This window comes from Euprymna scolopes, chromosome 41 (genome assembly GCF_053919585.1).
Source record: "Euprymna scolopes isolate OS-2025 chromosome 41, ASM5391958v1, whole genome shotgun sequence".
NCBI classification, from domain to species: Eukaryota; Metazoa; Mollusca; class Cephalopoda; order Sepiida; family Sepiolidae; genus Euprymna; species Euprymna scolopes.
Window position 1 is genome coordinate 29809868 of NC_136522.1, and position 22620 is coordinate 29832487.

At 36.9% G+C, this 22620-nt stretch overlaps 1 protein-coding gene across 1 annotated transcript in view; it reads left to right on the top strand.

Moving 5' to 3' along the window:
- Nucleotides 1-22620, top strand: part of LOC145266641 (uncharacterized) — a 347925-nt gene that overhangs the window by 19653 nt on the left and 305652 nt on the right. The window contains exons 4-5 of the mRNA XM_080122566.1: nt 13447-13581; nt 15217-15312. Coding sequence (XP_079978692.1) covers nt 13447-13581; nt 15217-15312 — 231 coding nt within the window. The remainder of the gene's footprint in view (nt 1-13446; nt 13582-15216; nt 15313-22620) is intronic.

Sequence of the window (22620 nt, forward strand, 5' to 3'; positions counted from 1 at the left end):
GTTAGGGAGGGGGTTCGCCTCCTGCTTTGTTCTTTCTTTGTTTCGCATCTCGGTCTAAAAATAGAATCGACGAAATCGTTTTATTTTTTCCGTGGCTGATGAAATATTTCTAACTGGTCGAATCTTTGGTTTTCGAGATCGGATCACAGTGCAATAACTCTTCTGCTGTCATACTTCACCTTTTCGGTCCTAGGTCAGTGGAAGAGAATTTCTTCAGACTGATTTTAATACTGGGTTTTGAAAGGATAAGGAAGTAGTGGATTCTCGCTCAGTTCGAACATACAATCAAATGTGTATCCTATCGCTAGCAGATAAACAAAAATATTTGATGTCGATTTGTAACACTAAAAAGCGTCTGCCGGCTGAGAAAAGAGGCTGTGACAGGAAAGGATATCAAATGCAGAGATTTCAAAGCCTGTGTAACTGTGTGTAAAGGTCACAGGATGATCGTTGTGAATTGTTAGTGCGAGAGATTTGCGGTCGCAGACTGCATTGTGTTGCCGAGTCTAGAAAGCATATGTAAGTGGTCTGCATAGTTTTTCGAAGTTAGTCGAAATTAGTCGCGTACGGCTGCAAGTGTGTCTACAGAAAATTAATCTATTCCAGAGAAACGTGTAGTCTAGAATACGCTCGCATAATCGTAAGTGAGGGCGAGAAAAATGAATCCGTTTCGTAGAAAGCGCAATGCCGATATTAGGCACGCACTGTTGCAAGTCAGTGCATGAAAAATGGATCCGTTCCATTGAAAGTGACAAGTTAAAAATGATTGGTATAGCAAGTGAGTTGATTGGATCATTGGACGCCCAGGAATGAGTTTAGTAGTGTGCATTTTGCTGCTTAACTCATGTTGACTGAGGGAACTTCTGTCGTTGAGGTCGTTATGACCTTCACTGAGGTGCACGATTTATATGATCTTCACCGAGGCATGAGCTTCCTAGAGGCAAATGTTTCGTAGGCCGTGCAGGGATCCATGGCAAATGCCTTGTATAAAGCATTTTTTATACAGGTGACATCAGCCTTCTCCACGGCACTAAGGGCGCCTCCAGCCAATCTCAGGGGATGAGGAGGACCTGAGGGAACCGGTTGTAATGATGGCGCAGGCAGCCAAGACTAATGCTGAAAAGAGTCCCAGTTTGAGATCCACGACTAATGGGAGATGTTTCTGCTGCGGCCAGCGAGGCCATTTCGCAAGAAATTGTACTAACAAGGGGCGGGGGCGCCCGCGCTGTTTCCAATGTGGTAGTTATGGACATTTATCCCAAAATTGTGCGGGAAATGCATCAGGGGGCAGGACGTCAGCGCCGCCCTGTTACCCGGACAAGATTTAATTGAGGCGCAACCGACAATAAATGTGTACGTGGACCAAGTGCCTTGTTCAGCTCTTCTCGACTCCGGGTGCTCACACACCATCATGAGTGCCAAGTTGTGTCGAAACTGGACAAAGTAACCAGAATAGGTGGCAATACGCAATCTTGCTGTGGGGCCGGAACTGTCAAAGTCCACACAGACTCTGGTATGGCCGCAGACATTAATGTTCTGGTGATGGGAGGGGAGTTGCTGGGATTCGATGTACTGTTGGGATATGATGCTATTAAGGCACTGGGGGGAGTTGTTATCGGAAGAGATGGGACTGTGCGATTTTTGGAAACCCCAGTGTGAGCTGAAGTTTACATTGATCGGCCTGATTTTAAGGTGGACTACGACCCTCACCAAAAAGCATGGACTGCATCGTGGAAGTGGACAGAAGGAAGGGCGCCAACCGAACTCAAGAATAGCATTGCAGAGTACTCGATACCCGACGAGGCCCGTAATGAATACGAGAAGGAACTTGAGGCATGGATCCAGGATGGATGGCTGATCCCCTACCCCAACAAGCTGGGACCACCCAAGGGTCTGATTCCCTTAATGGCGGTAGTCCAGCATAACAAATCAAAAGTTCGTCTGGTGCTGGACTATCGTGAACTCAATAGATACATTGAGACATACACTGCCGAAATAGCTTATCATACCTTCACCGAGGTGCACGATTTATATGATCTTCACCGAGGTGCGCGACTTGACACACACAAAAAACCGCCTCTTAATCACCTGCTAACGCACGCGTCACTGTAACGTCCAATGACAACAACAACAACAACAACAACCTTCTCACTCGACCTGCCTTTTATACCACTATCTCAATCCCTTCTCTTGCGCATGCGCCTGTAGATTCCTGACAACCTCGAGACTTCCGCTTATAAAAACCCAAGTTTTGTTGTCGCGCATGCCTATACGGCACAGACACGCGCATGCCTATACGGCGTTTGTTGTGTTGATAAGTACTACAGTCGTTGTGAATTCCATTGCTTGACGAATGTCTTTGTGAGTTTGCTTGTCGTGTTTGTTGTTGGAAAGGGTGTGTATGCCATAAGATGTTGCTAGAAAGGGTTGATATGCCGTAAGATATTGCAGAGCTTGACTTACTTTTCAACGTCAATATGAAGTCAAAAACTCGGTGTTATTGAAATAGTGTGTTGTGCATGAGACAGCACGGGGCTCGTATGTCGATGCGCATGGCAGTTTATTACTCCTTTTTTTTAAGTGTGCACGTGCAAAGAGTAAAACAAATGTTTTACTCTGCGAGGTTGAAGTCGCATGGGTTTTTTTTTACTAATTTACGTCGGTTGGTTTGCTGTTGCTCGTTTTCTTCCATATTGATGTTGGAAACTTGAAGCTGAAACAACGTGATAGTCGCTATTTGTAGTTTTCGGTAGACTTGCTGTCTCTCGTTCTCTATGACGATATAAAAAACTGGAATATATTATCTTACTTATGCACATATGGTAAAAAATTATATAGAGAGAGCCAGCGAAGATAGGTTAAAGTTTGTTACACGTAGCTAAAACGCATGTGATGGAATGTTTGCACTTCATCATCTCAGTGAAAATTATAAATAAAATCTGGTGTTTCAGACGTAAGTTGAAGTTAGCAAGTACAGAAAATTATTATTGTTTATGTGATCACCATTTTGCTTGCGAAGATCCAATATTCTTTCGTGGTACGAGAAAAATAAAGTCGCCATCAAGAGTCACAATTGTAGCATATTGCCATTAGTCGTTTTGTGGAAAGTCAGTAAGCATGTTGAGGAGAGATAGAGATAGATAGATAGATAGATAGATAGATAGATAGAAAGAGAGAGAGAGAGAGAGAAGGCGAAACAAAAAGTAGAGACGTCACCTGCCGGACAAATCGGAAATAACGACACGGGCAAATAACCGGTGCATATTAGCAACGCTTATGTGCGTGTATGTATGTGCGACATACCTATTCGCATATAAGTTTGAGAAGTGTCTGGCAATATTTTTGGAGGTTGAAGGTGGGAGGTCATCAATTTGTTGCGATATGCATTTTGCATGTTCCAAAATAAACAATCAATAATAAAAACAAAATTTACATATTTACAATCCACAACATTTTTTAATGGAGAAAATAAGAACTATAAGAGAGTGTTTTGTGTATACAAGCGTGTGTGGGGGTATACACGCACAAGGATACTTTTTAACTTGTAATGTCTGTTGTATATATGTACAGTAAAAGTTTTGATAAGTTGATTGTATAAAGTGTTCCCACGAGTTCGTTTATGTATACATGTCGCTTTACCTTAAAACGAAAGTCGCGCCTGTCAAATCGCACGTAATGTACGTCTGTCTACATCGATAATTTGGACGAAAAATTTGTAGTTTTCGGTAGACTTGTTGTCGCTCGTTCTCTATGATGATATAAAAAATTGAAATATATTATTTTAGTAACGCGCACATGGCAAAAAATAAGAGAGACAGAGAAGGCGAAACAGGAAGTAGAGACGCCACCTGTCCGAGAAATCGGAAGTCATGACGAGGACAAATAATCGTTGCATGTTGAGCAACGCTTGTGTGTGTGTGCGCGCGATATTCCTACTCGCATACCAGCCTGAGAAGCATCTCTCCAGACACGTGTCCGTTGTATAAACTATCTGCTACTAACTTTATATAAAACGCTTAAAGAATTAGTACAAACCTGTTCGTGCGCAATCAGTAGAGTTCCGCACAGACAAAAAAGAATGAAGGAAATTTTTTTAAAAAAGGTGCTGTTTCTCTTTATATGCTTGCGATATTGTCACCTAATATGCAAATTAGATGCTTCCTGTGAGATATAAAGGGTCTGATCTTTTCAGAAACTGAGTTGATTTTAGATTAGGATATAAGAGTAGTAAGTGTTGTCAGCAGTGCGTCGTGTTCTAGAGTTAAGTTTTGAAAGTAGAGTGTCAAGATTGGGAGTTGATTTTTGACAGCGGTGTGCCAAATTTAACACTTGCTTGTTTTAACCACAGTTATACAAGTATTGGTTTATTCCAAAGATTAATGTTTGGTATTTTTGATTTTAATACAATTTCGGGCATTTGGTTCGTGCGTGTATGGCGTAATCTAAGGTTCGATTTTCATACTACTCATTAAATTAGGCTGTATTTCGACAATAACGTATGGAATGTTGTCTTCAAAATGATTTATTGTGTCTGGTTTATCAGCGTAGACATGGAACTTTATATATCTCCAAAGAAAGTAATCTAATGGGGTTAAATCGGACGAACGAGATGGCCATTTGACATGAAAATTTCGTGAAATTATTCGTTCATCAAATATAAATTAAATAGATTTGTACAATTTCACAGCGCTGCTCAAATATCAGTCTCTTCATGGTGAATTGCTTAACCCAGATAAATTCAAAATAACCGATAGTCGCCAAATCTGTAATTAAAGAAAATAGAGTTGTCAATTTAAAGTTTGCCGACACTAAAAGACCTATCAATATATTTGTGTGTGTGTGTGTGTGTGTGAATGTGTGTGTGCGTGTATGCGCATGCGTGTGTGCGTGTGCGTTTGTCTATGGAGATCTATATATACTGATGAGTCATTAAAAAGTAAAATATGTCAATACATAATAATATTTAATTATTATAAACGCCATTAATAAAAGGAGGGAAGTTTGATTGGAACAAAATCATTGTATCGCCCTAAAAGTAACGCTATAATTCCCTCCCCTTAGTTTGGTCCAGTAAATACAATCAAACAGTGTGAATTTGTATTCAAAAATATATTTTCCACATCTCAAGTACAGATGATAAGTTGGCTGAGAGATTAATAACATTGACTTTATGCATTCTTATCATGAAAATAAAGTAATTGACAACATGCATCTGACTTTTTACATTCGGATTGTTCTCTTTGATGGCAAAACACCTGACTCCCTCTTTTCTCGAATTAATACTTAACGCATATAATTAATTCATATGCAAATTAATGCATTTCAAATCAGAGGGTTCAGGATCCTTAACGATCATTTAACATACAAACCAGTGTTTAGACACAGCTGGTTATCAATACACGACCTTGGATTTAGTTGGCTCTCACTACACGACCCCATACACAACTGGCTAATCTGTACGAACCCAGACACACCCAGCTCACTCTGCACGAATCCAGCCACAGCTGGCTCACTTTGAACGACCCTAAGCACAGCTGGCTAACTCTACACGAGCCTTGATAGAGGTGACTAACTATACACGACACTAAACACAATGGCTAAATCTGCACGACCCTAGACACAGATGGCTTACCTTGCACGACCCTAGACACAGATGGCTAACTCTGCACGACTCTGCGACCCTAGACACAGATGGCTAACTCTGCACGACTCTAAACACAGATGGCTAACTCTGCACAACCCTAGACACAAATGGCTAACTCTGCACGACCCTAAACGCAGCTGACTAACTCTGCACGACCCTAGGTACAACTGGCTCACTCCGAACGATCCTAGGCTCCGCTGGCTGATTCTGTACGATCCTAAACACCGCTGGTTAACTCTGCACAACACTGCACACAGCAGGCTTACTCTACACTATTATAATAGGACGCTATTTCTCATTAATCCAAGACGAATTGTAATTTGTTCTTCTCCATCACTTGACGACGTCAATTTCAAAAATGTTAGACTCTTGCCTCAGATGCATCAACTTCACATTTCCTGCCGAAAATAGATTGTAATCTTATCAAGAAAAATTAATAGAAAGCATGCGATCAGTTCTTGTTTTCTTCGCTACCAACCGTTATTTACCTTTTACTCACCGCCAAAGGATTTGACATAAGATCAGAAGCTAGTATGAATGGGCCAACGCCTGTATAGGAGGTTCGCTCTGTTTTTGCAAAAATAAATCTGAGTACCCTGTCGGCATTCCCCAGTGGAGGCACCTTACACAACATGCATTACACTTGCTCAAGTTGAAAACCGAGGAGCAAGGCCTTAGAGGGTAAACCTCCTGGGGTTACACTGAATATTTTGTCAGTCCAACTGCTAAAAGGTCACCGAAATGATATAGTTTCTGTCAAAGTGATTGTCGAGGACGAAACCTCGACTGGCAAGGGATCGATCACAAGCGCAACCAAACACTAAGTGAATGGCGAATGTCGCTATTCCTCGCAGCCAACCACTTGACCCCATCCTCTACTAGGTTATTAGTTTAAACTTGTTGGTAGATATGTTGTAAAATCAAAAATACCGTGTCTTAAATAGATTAAACAATTTGCATAGAAATAATACTAAATCCTATATATATATATATATATATATATATATATATATATATATATATATATATATAAAGTCATCTACATACAGTACTGTTTCGCTGTTTCATAGTGCGGTTAGACAGGTAACTACCTCAAACCAGGATTGAAACCCGACCGCCTGTACGACAGTCAAGGCTCCTAGCCATTACGCCATCGTATATATATATATATATATATATATATATATATATATATATATATGTGTGTGTGTGTGTGTGTGTGTATGTGTGTGTGTGTGTGTGTGTGTGTGTGTGTGTGTGTGTGTAATAATATATAATAAAATAATATAATAATATACCATAAAATAAAATACCGTGGCGACAAGACATATGAAAATGACAAAAAAAAAGTTATTAAACACAGGGAGAAACAGTAAATCTCTTATTTTTGATGATCTCTTTCTGTGTTTAATTTGCTTTTATTTTGTAATTTTCACACACACACACACACACACACACACACATATATATATATATATATATATATATATATATATATATATATATATATATATATAGTGAGGTAGCAACTGTTTTGCCGCCCGAGACGGTCGTAAGGTTTGCGGCCCCTCCCCTTGCTCGCATTTCATAACGTGGTAATCTTCAAGATTCTAAAAAACCTTAAAATATTTTCGTGGAACGACTATCAAGGGTTTAATTTTATTCTGCTATAAATCCTACACTTTCATCTCATTACGGTACCTCTATACATGTATAGTCGTCGTAAAAGAAAATTAAAGATTTTTCAAAACAAAAACGTATTATATAAATTATTGAAAAATATGTGTTAACTGGCTACGCAAACAAGTAAATACAGACTGGGTACAAAATCAAGGGAAACGAAAGATTTTTCAAAACGAAAACGTACAATTCAAATTATAAAAAAATGGTAAATTAACTGACTATGCAAACAAGTAAATAAAGACTGAATACGTAAACAAAGGAAATCAAATTATAAAAAAATGTTAAATTAAATTCTTTATAATAATAAATGTAATGGAGAACATTTGAAAACTTGAACATGTTATGAAATGATAAAATCATTTTTATTTATTATTTGTTTTTATTAATAATGTTTCAAGTCCTTTAAAGATAGTTTTTTAAAAATTGAAATAAGTTTATTCATAAATTGCAAATAAAGCTATAAATTTATTTTTTGTGAGAGAACTGCCGCATAGCATCAAGTCGATTAAAAATTTACAAACAGACTTTTGGCGCTTTTTTCGGCAGAGTTATCAATAACTCTATCAAAATTCAGTCCATCGACAAGTTCCCTCTCTATGGGGAGGATCGCCAAGTCTGTAAGCCTTTTCTGACTCATTGTTAATCGGAGGTAGTTCTTTATCAGCTTCAGTTTCGAGAAAGAGCGTTGCCAGCCGGGAAGGCTAATAGCTCGGGTAAGCAAGATCGCAATATTAAAGACTGTATTTCCAAGGTAGTGTCTCTGTATGGAGTTTAAAATTTCAAGAGGTTCTTTGATTTTGTCTTTTCCTAAAGCTTTCATAAAATACTGTAATCACTTCTTTTCAGCAAAGAATACCTCTTTTTCTATATCTTCGTCACCAAGTTAACAATCGTAATTCTCATCAAGCAGATTTAACGATGTAAGAAAAGCGTATTTACTTGCAAAATCGTGAACTTGTTGAAATCTGCAAGATATTTCTTCATTCAACCTACCTATGACAAATAGTATTTTCTATCTCAACTCAGTATCAAACCCCAACGCTGCATCAGTCAATCGTTCACCATCCATTCGGTTCTTTTTGCGGACACGACGCTCCATGCTTATCCCCATTCCAGAGTAGATCTTTTTAACTCACCTATTGCAGCGTGCACAATTCTTTCTCTATTCTTAATACGACAATCTCTCAACGCCATCAGTCTGACAGAACTTTGTTGCAAATCCACCACTTTTGTTTGAAGATACTTCTGGGCATCATTGATTTCTGAGAGAATAGTTTTCGAAAGGCTCAGAAATAAAAGAAACGCAAACGACAGTACTAATTTGAGAATTAAAGATGCATGTGATCTTGTGGTTGCATTTTCTCCTTCTTCAGTGCGCTGTTCTAGGGCAATGATAACTTCCAATGACATTTTTATCACAACATTTCTAGTTTCCACAGCCCGCTCGATACTTAGACCGGTCAATTGAATCAAGACGTCCCAGTGTTGTATAGATGCAGAAAAGAATGAGAATAACCGGTCCTGTGTGCCAAAAAATGTAACAGAGTAAACCACTACAGAAGCTGTATATACACAAGCCAGATTTAGTGAATGGTTTGTGTATGGCACAAATAGAGCTTTTGGGTTGATTTTGGAGATACGTTTCTGCACAGCCGGGCGGTTGTCTGCCGTAACAGCGGCATTGTTAAATGCGTGGTCAATATAATCATCAATCTGAATCCCATCGTTTTCTAGTTCTCTCAAAATCAGTTCAGAAATTTCCTCCAAGCTTTTACTCTTTCTTTTGATGAAGCAGAGAAACGACTCCTCCACCTTCACTTCGTTTCTGTCAATTTTTCCGTGGCGCAACACCTCACTCATCTGCTCCTTGTGAGAGACGTAGAAGTGCTATAAAAATTATGTAAAATTATGCTTTCTTGATCTGATAGATAATTTTTTTTCACGCCTGTTTTGCCCAAATGCTCACAAATTCATTTTGAATTTGTCGTGACAGATAAGAAGTAGCAATTTTCTTTTCCATTTAACTTTCACCAAATGGTCACGAAACACAGGGTCATAATAGCTAATAAATTTACTTTGTTTTCGTGACCTCTTTCATCATCATGGATGTCTACCTGGTGATTTTGTGGGGCAAGGTTCTGCTTGGCGAGAAACGATGATGTCCAGCAATCTAGCTACGATTTCCCGCTACTGCTTTAGTTTCCTTCTCAATAAGAGTTTACTCTACTTTGTCAATTACCTTTCCTTCAGTAAATCGCTTCCAGTTGAGGAACGCCTAAACATGAAATATGCTAGCTTCGTGCTCATATACTTTACATTGAATTTTATTTCAACCAATTTATAAAACTGATATCAGAAGAAAAACTTGAAAATCCAGCTGAAAAGTCTGCAGCAGAAGCAAAATAAGGCTTCACTGGAAGAAGAATACACCATCCATTTTTTTTTTACATGGGGGTCACCACTTATCAAGGCCCGAAGGCCACTCAGGGATAAGGGTTATTGCGTGTACAGTAATCAATGAGATAGTATTGTAGTAATCATTAGTATTGGGGGTTTTGATAGAGTGTCTTACTTAAGGGGGCGGTTTATCAGGAGTTTGTTTATGTTGGACTTGAAGACGTCCAAGCTGTAGTCAGGTGGGAAACAGGCAAGCGGCAGAGAGTTCCACTGGCGTGCAGTTCTAAGAAAGAAGCTTTGGTCATGTAATCTACGTTTAGATTTAGGCACAGATAAATAGTGGGGAAAATTATTGACTGTAGTTTCAGCCAGACGGGTGTTTCTCGTGAACGATTGGCGAGGGAGAACGAGGTATTGGAGGTCAGACGAGAACCTGCCATGAAAATAACGATAAAACAAAGACAGGCTCGCAACGTCTCTTCTGTGGGAGAGAGGTTGCACGGAAGAGAAAAGGGCATCCCCCACTAAACCACGAAGTCTATTTTGTACTCTGTCAAGGCAGGATAAGCTGTTTTTAGCAGCTTCTGCCCAGATGTGACAACAGTACTCCATCCTAGGACGTACTTGATGTTCGCAAACTTTTCTCACCGTTCCGCAAAACCCGATAAAAACAGCTTTTTGTTAGCTTTATAACACCCCATTTTGTTTTCGTAACTGATCGCGCTATTTCCTTGAATTCATGATCGAGAGGCTGCAGAGCAGCAGATACCTGCCGAACAAGCATGGTGAGAATTTCATGATTTATAGCAACAGGTAATAGACCAACATCTATCAAATCGGTTGCAATGTACGTTATCGCGCCAAGTACTGACTTCCTTTCTAATTCTTTAACTTCACACGCATCATCAACATTGACAGTTTTTAATGTATCAACGCTTTCAATGTCGACTTCCGAAGTAACAGTATCAACGTTATCAGTATCAACGTAATCTTCGGTTTCAGCATACTTTTCGCCTTTCGTTTCCGCCATGTCGGTCGTAGAAGTCCTTTCAATAATTTCAACGGCGAGTCTTTATTCTTTTTTGCTTCCTCTTCTTTTATTTTTCGCTTTTTAAGAATGCCGCACAGCTCACCTTCATTCTTTTTATTATTGTAGCTTTGAAAATTCATGTAAATATATTGAAAATATGAAAAAATACTTTTTTTTTTAGAGATTGCACAGTATTTCGTTGCATAAACACCTTCTAGTTTTGTTTCTTACTAGAACCACAAAAGGATAGATATCACCCTCCCCCCAAAAAAGTTTTGTTTCTTACTAGAACCACAAAAGGATAGATATCACCCTCCCCCCAAATAAGTTTTGTTTCTTACTAGAACCACAAAAGGATAGATATCACCCTCCCCCCAAATAAGTTTTGTTTCTTACTAGAACCACAAAAGGATAGATATCACCCTCCCCCCCCCCAAATAAGTTTTCTGAGATACCTACTCTTCATATATATCTATAATATAAAGCTGAATGTTTGTGTGTGTGTGTCTGGTTATGAATAGGCTCCTATATGGTTGACTATTTTAAAAAACTGATTACATATAATGATAGAAGATGTATCAAAACACATGAATGGGTATGTTTGATCTGGCAGAACGGTGGTTCATTAAAACTGTGGGGTCTGCGTTCGCGCCTGGTCCACAAAATATGGAAATAAAAAATTTAAAAATTTAAACGTTTAAAAGTGTTTTTGATATAGATGTACATAATAATACTTTGAGAAGTATGTTTCAACTTAAATAGGGATGGCATAATTAAATTGTGGGGTCTGCGTTCGCGCCTGGCCTCCATTGAATGGAAAATGGCACAAATTTTAATAAAGACTTTTCATATCTATCTGCGTAAGTATACTTTGATAATTATGTTTCGGTTTGAAGAACTATGGTATAATAAAATTATGGCGTGTTCGTTCGCACCTGATCTCCATAGAATGGAAATATGTCACAAAGTTTAACAATGTTTTTTTTTTAATATAGATCCACAGAATATTGTGATAAGTGTTTCAGTGTGAACAGGTATGGTATAATAAATTATGGGGTTTATCTATTATTTTTATTTCATCATATTTTGCTTTGGTTTTGATACCCCCCAAATTCGAAGCTATGTCTTTACAACCCTTCCTTTTCATAACCTATCATACTTTCATAAATCAGAGTCCACTTTCTGTAGGCTGTTTTTGAACCCAGTCAACGACGGGTACTTTTGCTAGTATATATATATATATATATATATATATATATATATATATATATATATATATATATATATAGATAGATAGATAGATATAGGTAGATAGATGGATATAGGCGGAGAGAGAAAGGGAGATACAGAAAGATCCCCGTTACTACCCCCCCAAAAAAGAACCTTATGGGCAACGAGTTATTCATATTATTTTCTATTTTAAATGTTATATATTTGTTTTTGACCACTTCTCCATTTTATTGAGCATTTTATTTTCTATGTTTGCGCGATTCAGTCTCCAAAAATGTGCGCGAAAACAAATCTGAAAACGAGGCTCTTAGCTCCTTCCTTACGAAGAAGAAGGGAGAGGATGAATTTTTCGCCCTCTAGAAGTCTTACGACGCGTAAAAAGTTAATATTTGAGATGGAATAAAGCGTGCTTAAAAGTACTCTAAAAACAAAATATGATTCATGTAGGTTGCGAGTAACGTTTATAGCCAATGGTAACATTTATTTGTTGTATATTTTATTACTGTTTCGAATCTCTATGTATTATGAAACAAACCAAAAACATAATTAAAATAGCAAAAACTCTTCAAAGTATTTCCTTATTTAACAAAATATAGAAAAATACATGGAATGAACTTGACTAGATAAAATAAAGGAAATCTTGACTAAAGTCGAACGCAAGATGGCGGCCAGGAACTGATGTAAAAATGGAACGGAACGCAAATTTTAGCGAGACAAAATGATATATATATATATACATATATATATATATATATATATATATATATATATATATATATATATATATATATATATATGCATATACATACATATACATATATATATATATATATATATATATATATATATATATATATATATATATATATACACGCTTAATTCCAATAATAAAGTCTTTATTCATTTTTTCTTCACAAAAGTCGAAACATTCGGTGGACATCACGACAGTTTCACAATACACAACAAATGGGAAAGTCTGTCACTGGTCATAGTGACCATAGATACCTAAAGTTAATTGTTGGGGGTGTTGTCTGCTTAAATATGATATTTTTCGTATAGACACCTATATACGTATTTTTCATAATATTTCACTTGAATAATGATTGAACAAAAAAATTTACAAGATCTAATGTATCTTGTATTGACTTTTTTCCTATATTTTTATGTTTAATTTAAATGATTTTTCGAAATATTTGTCACCATTGCTACATTTTGTTATTTTTTAAGTTTTTTTTTTTTTATAATTTTTTGCGATGTTCAAATTACATTTCGTCAGTTTTACTACTTACTCCTGCTGCTGTTGTTGCTGCTGCTGCTGCTGCTGCTGTTGCTGCTGCTGCTGCTGCTGTTGATGATGATGATGATGATGATGATGATGATGATGATGATGATTCAAATTCGAGTGTTTTATACTAGATTCACTTTTTGCAAAATAAATGATATCTATCTTTTTCTTTCTTAGACAAAATCTTACCGAAATTCATCAATTGCAGCACAAATGATGTGAGTGTTGTTTGCCCGAGGTTAAACTGTCGACTAAACATACCACAACCAACTGCAGACAAAGGATCTATTACATCTAATATTGATCCAGAGGGTAAGTATGTTTTAATGTACCTATATACTAGTTACACCCGTTGCTCAAGATGCAGCAAAGCCATTTTAGTTTTTATTTGACTGCGCGTTTTTTAAACTTACGAAGACAAAGAATTATAGTTGTGAGGAAGAAAACTCTCATCATATTCCTTAATTAAAAATTATTCCATATACGGATTTTGATTTTTCAGTCATAATCGAAAAATGTTTCTGTATTATTCGGACTATATATATATATATATATATATATATATATATATATATATATATATATATATGTATATATATATGTATATATATATATATATATATATATGCATGTATATATATGCATGTATATATATGCATGTATATATACGCATGTATATATATATGCATGTATATATATATGCATGTATATATATGCATGTATATATATATATGCATGTATATATATATGCATGTATATATATGTATGCATATATATATATATGTATATGTGTGTGTGTGTGTGTTACAGAAGATCGCAAAATGTGTGTGTATTACATAAGATAAAATTTCTACATTTCCACGGCTTCTTACATAATACCAGACATAGCTGACTCTCGCTTCACGATCGCATACAAAGCTAGCTCTCTTTTAACGAAAGCAGTCATAAATAGCCTTCACTACACGACCCCAGACACAGCTGGCTCTCAGTACACGACGCTAGATAGAGTTGGCTCTCAATACACAGCCCATACAGTTGTCATCATTACACTCTTGCTATAATTACACGAGCCCGAACACAGCTGGCTCTCAATATACGACTCCAGACACAGCTGGCTTAATCTACACGACCAGACAAAGCTAGCCATTCGTACATTGCCAGAGAAGCTAGTTCTTCATACACAACGACGCTAATTCTCCAAAAAAGTAGTCCGGCTTAAATTGTAACTAAATCTTTTCCATAATTTTATGATGCAACGTCACAAAAGTCCTACTCGAATCGTAATTATTTTTTCCATAGCACGACAGCAATTTTCACAAAGTCCGACTATGAAATGTGTATTTGAAATTTTCTATAACAAGACTATTTTCAAGAACTCCGTCTCAGAAACATTTATTTAACCTTCTACATAAAACGACGACAACTGTTAAAACATTTCATTTGAATCACAACTTAATCTCTCTGTTTCGTCACGACGACAATTTTCACAACATTTAACTTCCGAATAATTATTAAAAATTCTCCATAGCACGTCAACAATTTTAATAAAATCTGACTATCGGATTCTTTTCCAAATTCTTCATAACAAAATTCTTCATAACAAAATTCTTCATAACATGCCGACACCAAAAAGAAAACATCCAATTCTGATCTCTGTCGTATGAACTTTACTTTTCTTCAAACCTAAAAGCTTGTAATCTAATAAGATCTAATAATAAAAAGATGACAATATACACACGATTTCTTTAATTCAGCTTATTCTCTTCGCTTCTAAACACTTAACTCTCTTCTCCTGGATTCGTTCTTAATGTGTGTATGTGTATGTATATATGTATATGTGTGTGTGTTTATTTGTGGAGAAAATGTTTATTTGGAGTTTAATGATGATAATTTTCAATTTACTAATATATTTGATGTAGAGTGTGTGTGTCAATTTTTACTTTCCAGGCTACGTCTATGACTGGGGAGTGACAAATGTCATTTTTGAAGCAAGTAACATTTCTGGAATCGCAACCACTTGCCGGAATAAACTCTTCGTAAAGTGTAAGTAAATTTCTCTCTTTTTCTCTATATATTTTGGTTTTACAAATCAATTAAAATGTATTGGATAGTATCGCTATTTGTCATAAATATACTACTACTACCACTAAAACAAGAACACATGATCTGTTATGTGTTGATCAAAAGATCCTAAAGGAGGTAAAAAGGAAGAGGAAAAATTTAGCCATGGCATGGATCGACTACAAAAAGGCGTACGACAGGATCCGCCAAGCATGGATAATAGAATGCCTAAAAATGTATAAAATACCAAGCGGGATCACCAATGTAATAGAAAATGCAATGAAAACATGGAGACAGGGACTGACAGCAGATGGACAACACATAACAGAAATTAACATACAAAGAGGCATCTTCCAAGGAGAGTCATTATCACCATTACTTTTCATCAAAGCCATGATGCCCTTGAATAGTATTCTGAGAAAGTGCCAAACCAGATACAAGTTCCCCAATACAGTGGAAAAAATGAACCACCTGATGTACATGGACGATCTGAAACATTTGCAAAGACCGAAAAGGAGCTAGAGACACTAATTAACACTACCAGAAGCTAGAGACACTAATTAACACTGGAATTTGAAATGGAAAAGTGCGCACTACTAGTTATAAAAAAGGGAAAACTGGAAACGACAGAAGTCATGGAACTACCCAACCAAACAGAAATAGGGGCACTAGGGGAACAAGCCAACTATAAATACTTGGGAATTCTGGAAGTGGACACCATCAAAACAAGAGAAATGAAAGAGAAAATTAGAAAGGAATACCTCTGGAGAACAAAAATACTCCTGGAAACGAAATTATATAGCAGAAACCTAATAAAAGGTATAAATACATGGGCAGTGTCACGAGTGAGGTACTCTGGGCCGTTTATAGGATGGACAAAAGAAGAACTGAGACAACTCGACCAGAAAACCAGGACACTCATGACCATGCATAATGCACTACACCCAAAGGATGATATTGACGGACTCTACGGGAAAAGGAAAGACGGCATGAGATGACTGATCTCTATAGAAGACTGTGTGAAGGACAAAAAAAGAACTAGAAAAATATATAATGCAAAAAACTGAAAGGATAATTATGGCAGCGAGAGATACGGAGAAAACCAACAAAACAGAAAACAGAGAGACAAATGACAAAACGAGAAAAGAGAAATGGGATGAGAAACAACTCCACGGAAGATTCGTAAGAATGACAAAATATGAGAATAAAGAAAACACCTGGACATGGATGCGAAAAGGACATATAAACCGAAAAACTGAATCCCTAATAACCGCAGCACAAGATAACTCGATAAGAACCAACCATATCAAAGCAAGAATCGATAAAACACAAGAAAACAGCAAATGCAGACTCTGTGGACAAAGAGACGAAACGATAAACCATATAATAAGTGTATGCAGCAAAATGGCCCAAAAGGAATACAAAAATAGGCATGACTAAGTGGGGAGGGTAGTGCACTGGGAATTTGCAAACGGCTGCATTTTGAACGTACAGATAAATGATACAAGCATAAACCCGCAACAGCACTCGAAAACGAGAACCACAAAATCCTATGGGACATGGACATACAGACGGACAAACCCATCCAGGCAAGAAGACCAGATGTCGTAATAATTAACAAGAAAGAGAAATCCTGTCTAATCCTAGACTTTGCTGTCCCAGCTGACCACAGGGTTAGTATGAAAGAAAAAGAGAAACGAAGCAAATACACAGAACTAGCCAGAGAGTAAAAAGGGATTTGGATGATGAAGAAAATCAAAAGAGTACCGGTAATACTAGGAGCGCTAGGAACAATCCCAAAAAACCTCGAAAAAAGAATTGCAGAAAATAGAATCAGAGGAATAGCTGTAAAAACACAACGCCTAGCGATAATGAAAACGGCTGAAATATTAAGGAAATCCCTAGAATGCGGAGAATAACACAAGACAATATAATAAAAAAGCGTTACAGGGAATAAAGAACACCGAAGCTGCAGATCTACATGTACTACAACCCCCCATCATGCATCTCTCCATGCTTTCACCACCGTCCCCCCCCAAAAAAAAGTGATAACAAAGAGCCTAGAAGGGTCAAGGAGGATGGAAAGACCGAGGAGGGAGCAATGGTCAGACCTCCGCTGGAAAAGTGCGAAGAGAACTGGGATCGTGGGGAGGCTTAGTTCCACTCTAATTCCAGTATAAACCAATGGCCACTGCCAACGAGAAATCAATGGTAAGAGACTGTTGCGATGATGCAAATTTATTTGCAAATGCTATCGAAGGAGGAGGAGAGAGCTGGACGTCTAGGGAGACTTGTCACTCGGCTTCCAAAGAACACAACAGGTCTCCAATCAGATCGTTTGCTGACTCGTGTGAAAGCTCCAGGTGAGCCAATAATAATAATAATAATAATAATAATAATAATAATAATAATAATTAGCTTTAAACAAATCGTATTTCAATAGATATGAATTCTACAAGTATTTTGTATTTGAACTAAACTCTAAAACTTTAATACTAATTTTTTATTATTAAAAAGCACCTTTGAAAGTAAAATAGCTGAGAAAGTACCCCTCTTTTGGTAAAGCACTGTCGTAAATAACCTCACCCGCTACTTAACTGCCGACTGTCAGCGCGTTGGTCCTAGGTCCAAGCTTCGGCTTGGGAAAGGTGCCCTGATGAGTTGTGATACAACGAAACAGTACTGTATATTGATGACTACACACACACAGACACACACAGACACACACACACACACACACACACACACACACACACACACACACATATATGTATATATATATTAGCCTGATTAATCATATATATATATATATATATATATAGTAATTTATAAAATATATATGGCGATTAAGCTACACTGAATATTCTGCGTTTCATCCACTATAGGATTCGTCAGGCTTATGCACGAATTTTGTGGTTGCTTCTTGTTTTTATATATGTTGAGGATTTCTAGTTAGCCAATCAGCATTCTAGTATCCACCGCGCCCCCTCCTATCAGCCAATAAATAAAGTTGGCAAATTGAAACCTAGAGAGTCATACATTCTGCTTAAAGACAACAAATGGGACTTTAATAATAATCCCAGCACCCGCCTGATAAACCCAACTAAACCAAAAATAGGTAGAATTAGCAAAACTATACTTCCTAGAGTAAACAAACAAATCAAACAGGACCTAGAACTAAACCAGTGGGCAAATACTACCGAAGCAATCACCTGGTTTAAAAATATAGAAAACAAAGATAAATGTACGTTCGTACAGTTTGACATCATAGACTTTTATCCCTCGATATCCGAAGAACTTTTTAACATTGCCCTAGAATTTGCCGAGGCATACACTGATATATCCTCAGAAGAAATGAACATCATTAAAAAAATGTAGAAAATCAGTTCTAATAAATAACAATAACCAATGGATAAAAACTAAAATGAAAAATTCGTTCGATTTGGCGATGGGTGCCAGAGACTCTGCAGAGGCATCAGATCTTGTGGGATTATTCATTTTATATACCCTCACAAGCATATTCGATACTACGGATATCGGCCTTTATAGAGATGACGGACTAGCTATAATAAAAAACTCCAACAAAGTCAAGGGAGAAAACTTTAAGAAAATCATACACAAAGAAATGAAAAAAAATAGGCCTAAAAGCGGACGTATCAGCTAACATAAAAATAACAAACTTCCTGGACGTCACGTTAAACTTAGATAAAAACACATATGAACCATACTTAAAATATAACGCTACTCCAATTTACGTAAACCCTAAGTCCAACCACCCACCATCAATTATAAAACACATTCCTAACTCGATCGTAAGTAGACTCAGTAATAACTCAAGCGATGAAAATGCATTTAACAGGTCAACCAATATCTACGAAAGAGCCCTAAAAAATAGTGGATACAAAAATATCGATATCAAATATAAGCAACAAAACACCAACAACTGTAATAAAATTAAAAATAGAAGAAAAGGAACTATAATTTTGTATACGGCCCCATACAATCAAATGTTAAAAACAAAACTTGGTAAGAAATTTCTAGATCTTATTGAAAAACACTTTCCCGCAACCAACCCCTTACACAAAATTTTCAATAAAAATACCTTGAAGTTATCCTACAGTTGTTGCGAAAATTTAGAGATGATAATTAAAGCACATAATTGCAAAATAATAAATGAAAACAATGTAAACAACAACAAAATAGACAATAAAAAAGTAGACACCATGACAGAAGTAAAACCAACACTAGCAGAAATAATAATAAAAATAATAATAATAATAATAATAATAATAACAATAATAACAATAATAATAATAATAATAATAATAATAATAATAACAAACCAACCCCGGACAAGAACAACCATACCATAAATAAAAAGACTAATAACGAACAAGATAAATGCAATTGTAGACACCGCACACTTTGCCCAGTCCAAAATAAATGTCTAACAAAAAGTGTAGTTTATCAACCAACAATATTTGCGAAAGAAAACCCGAATAACAAGAAATATTACATAGGCATGACTTCCTTAGATTTCAAAACCCGATACTATGACCACAAAAGTACATTCAAAAATAAAAAAACACCGTATAAAAACAACACTAGCGAATAAATACTTGGAACTCAAAGAAAGCGGACATTCGCCGGTAGTCGAATGGAAAATAATGAGACAAGCTACCACGTATAGACATTTAGACGACCCATATAAATTATGCCTCCATGAAAAAATTGCTATCCTGTACTTTAAAGAACCTCAAAATCTATTAAACTGTAGACGAGAAATAGCAAACAACTGTGTTCGGAAAATAAAACTTACTCTAGGATAGCGATACAAAATAGCTTTAAAACTAACAATAACAATAGAAAACAAACAAATAAATAAATTAAATAAACATGAATATACATAAACGATCACACATATATGTATATATATATGTGCATGTATGTGTGTACACATAGGCATATTTATATATATATAAAAAAGGAAGGAAAAGATCTACCTTAAACCACTAACCTAGTTCAAAAACAGATCCTTTGTTCGATAAAATGCATGCCCATTGGCTTATAGGAGGGGGCGCGGTGGATACTAGAAAGCTGATTGGCTAACTAGAAATCCTCAACATATATAAAAACAAGAAGCAACCACAAAATTCGCGCATAAGCCTGACGAATCCTATAGTGGATGAAACGCAGAATATTCAGTGTAGCTTAATCGTCATATATATTTTATAAATTACTAACTAGCTCTACCTGTATATTGAGCACTTTTGAAGTAAATACTTAAAGTTTACACATAAATCTATACTTTCGTATATTAAATTTATGTGAGTAAATGAAGTAGTTATATATATGTATATATATATATATATATATATATATATATATATATATATATATATATATATCAGTTAAAGCCAAAATTATTGGCACCCTTTCAATTTTTACGTTATTTGGAGAAAAAACATTATTTCGCTAATTATTTTTATAAAAGTGTTGATGAACATTTATATAATACTACTGTAGTAAAAAAAAAAAATCGTACAAACCTTTTACCACTGGCAACGCCCGCTTCAGAGAGTGAAAGAAGAAGAAGAGAATGGCCACTGCGTCTATTTATAGACTAGAGATCATGGGAAGAGTATGCAAATAACTTTGGACGGTTTTGTCCTATAAAAAGCCTGTATTTGGGAGAGAGGGTGTCTTTTTTGTTTGGCAGAAGCAATTGCTGTCAGAAGTGCATTGGACTGCAGGATTGAAGAGTGAAGATTGAGTTGTGGAGTCATTGCATTTAACCACAAGCTATTTCGGCCAAGAACAGATAATGGAATCTGGGATGTTGAGATTGGGAAAAGATGTGATACCACCCTTTAGTGTATAAGGTGATGTAGTCGGATGGATAAAGAAAGTAAAACTGGTGGCTAAGCTTCAACATGTGCTAGACATTGCCAGTTTTATTCCACTTTTTTTTGCAGGGAGATGCACTCGCTCTCTATCTTGAGATGAATAATGCAGAACAAGAAGATGCAGAACTGATAGAGATGAGACTCGTGACCGCCTTCACTGAGGGGCCTTTTGATGCATACGAAAAACTGCAACGATTCAAGTGGACAGGAGAATCGGTGGATGTTTATGCTAATAAAATCAAAAGATTGGCTGGACTGGCGGGATATCTGGGAAGAGGGCTGGAACATACAGCCAAACTGGCATTCATAACTGGATTCCCAGACGATGTATCTGTGGCATTACAGCAGCTACCGAACATAGAGAGAATGGATGTCAGCAAACTGATACCGACTGCACGGCTTTTAGTCAGCAAAAGGGTCGTAGAAACTCGGACATTGGCTGCAAGTGCGCAAACTAATGAGACTAATAAGGGAAAGAAAGAATCAAGCCTTCAGTGCTTTAGATGTCAAGGACCGCACCTAAAAAAAGATTGCACAGAAATCTTTCAGACGATGCTAAAAAAATGGAAGATTAAAAGTTATTACAGGGCAGCCTACAGACCTGGAGGAAATGGCATTGTGGAGCGACATCATCGGATCGTGAAAGCAATAGCTGAGAGAGGAAGAATATCGCCTGAAGAGGCCACATTTTGGTACATGTCCCCTAAGGTCGGGCAAAGAGATGACACAGTGCCACATAGAGCAATCTTTAATTACGAATGGAGACATCCTAGAGACATGTCACCGGAAATTAATGATCAAGGACCAGCCAGAATCCAAATAGGAGAAGTTTGGGTAAAACCGCCTAATGCCCGATGCACAACGCACTGGGGAAGAGGAGTGATAACAGGAGTGCAATCCCCAAACAACTTAAGTGTCAATGGAATGCCACGACATGTTTTAGATTTAAGGCGTGTGGTCCATTTAGGTGATGAGGATGGTGGGACTGAGCCAGGGAGTGATGAAGATGAACCGGTGCCGATGCAGAGACCGCAAAGAGAACGCAATGCGCCGATCTGGACACGGGATTATGAGATGTGAATGATCTTTAATGATCATGGGGGCGTGTAGTAAAAAAAAAAAAAAAAAAAAAAATCGTGCAAACCTTTTACCACTGGCAACGCCCGCTTCAGAGAGTGAAAGAAGAAGAAGAGAATGGCCACTGCGTCTATTTATAGACTAGAGATCATGGGAAGAGTATGCAAATAACTTTGGACGGTATTGTCCTATAAAAAGCCTGTATTTGGGAGAGAGGGTGTCTTTTTTGTTTGGCAGAAGCAATTGCTGTCAGAAGTGCATTGGACTGCAGGATTGAAGAGTGAAGATTGAGTTGTGGAGTCATTGT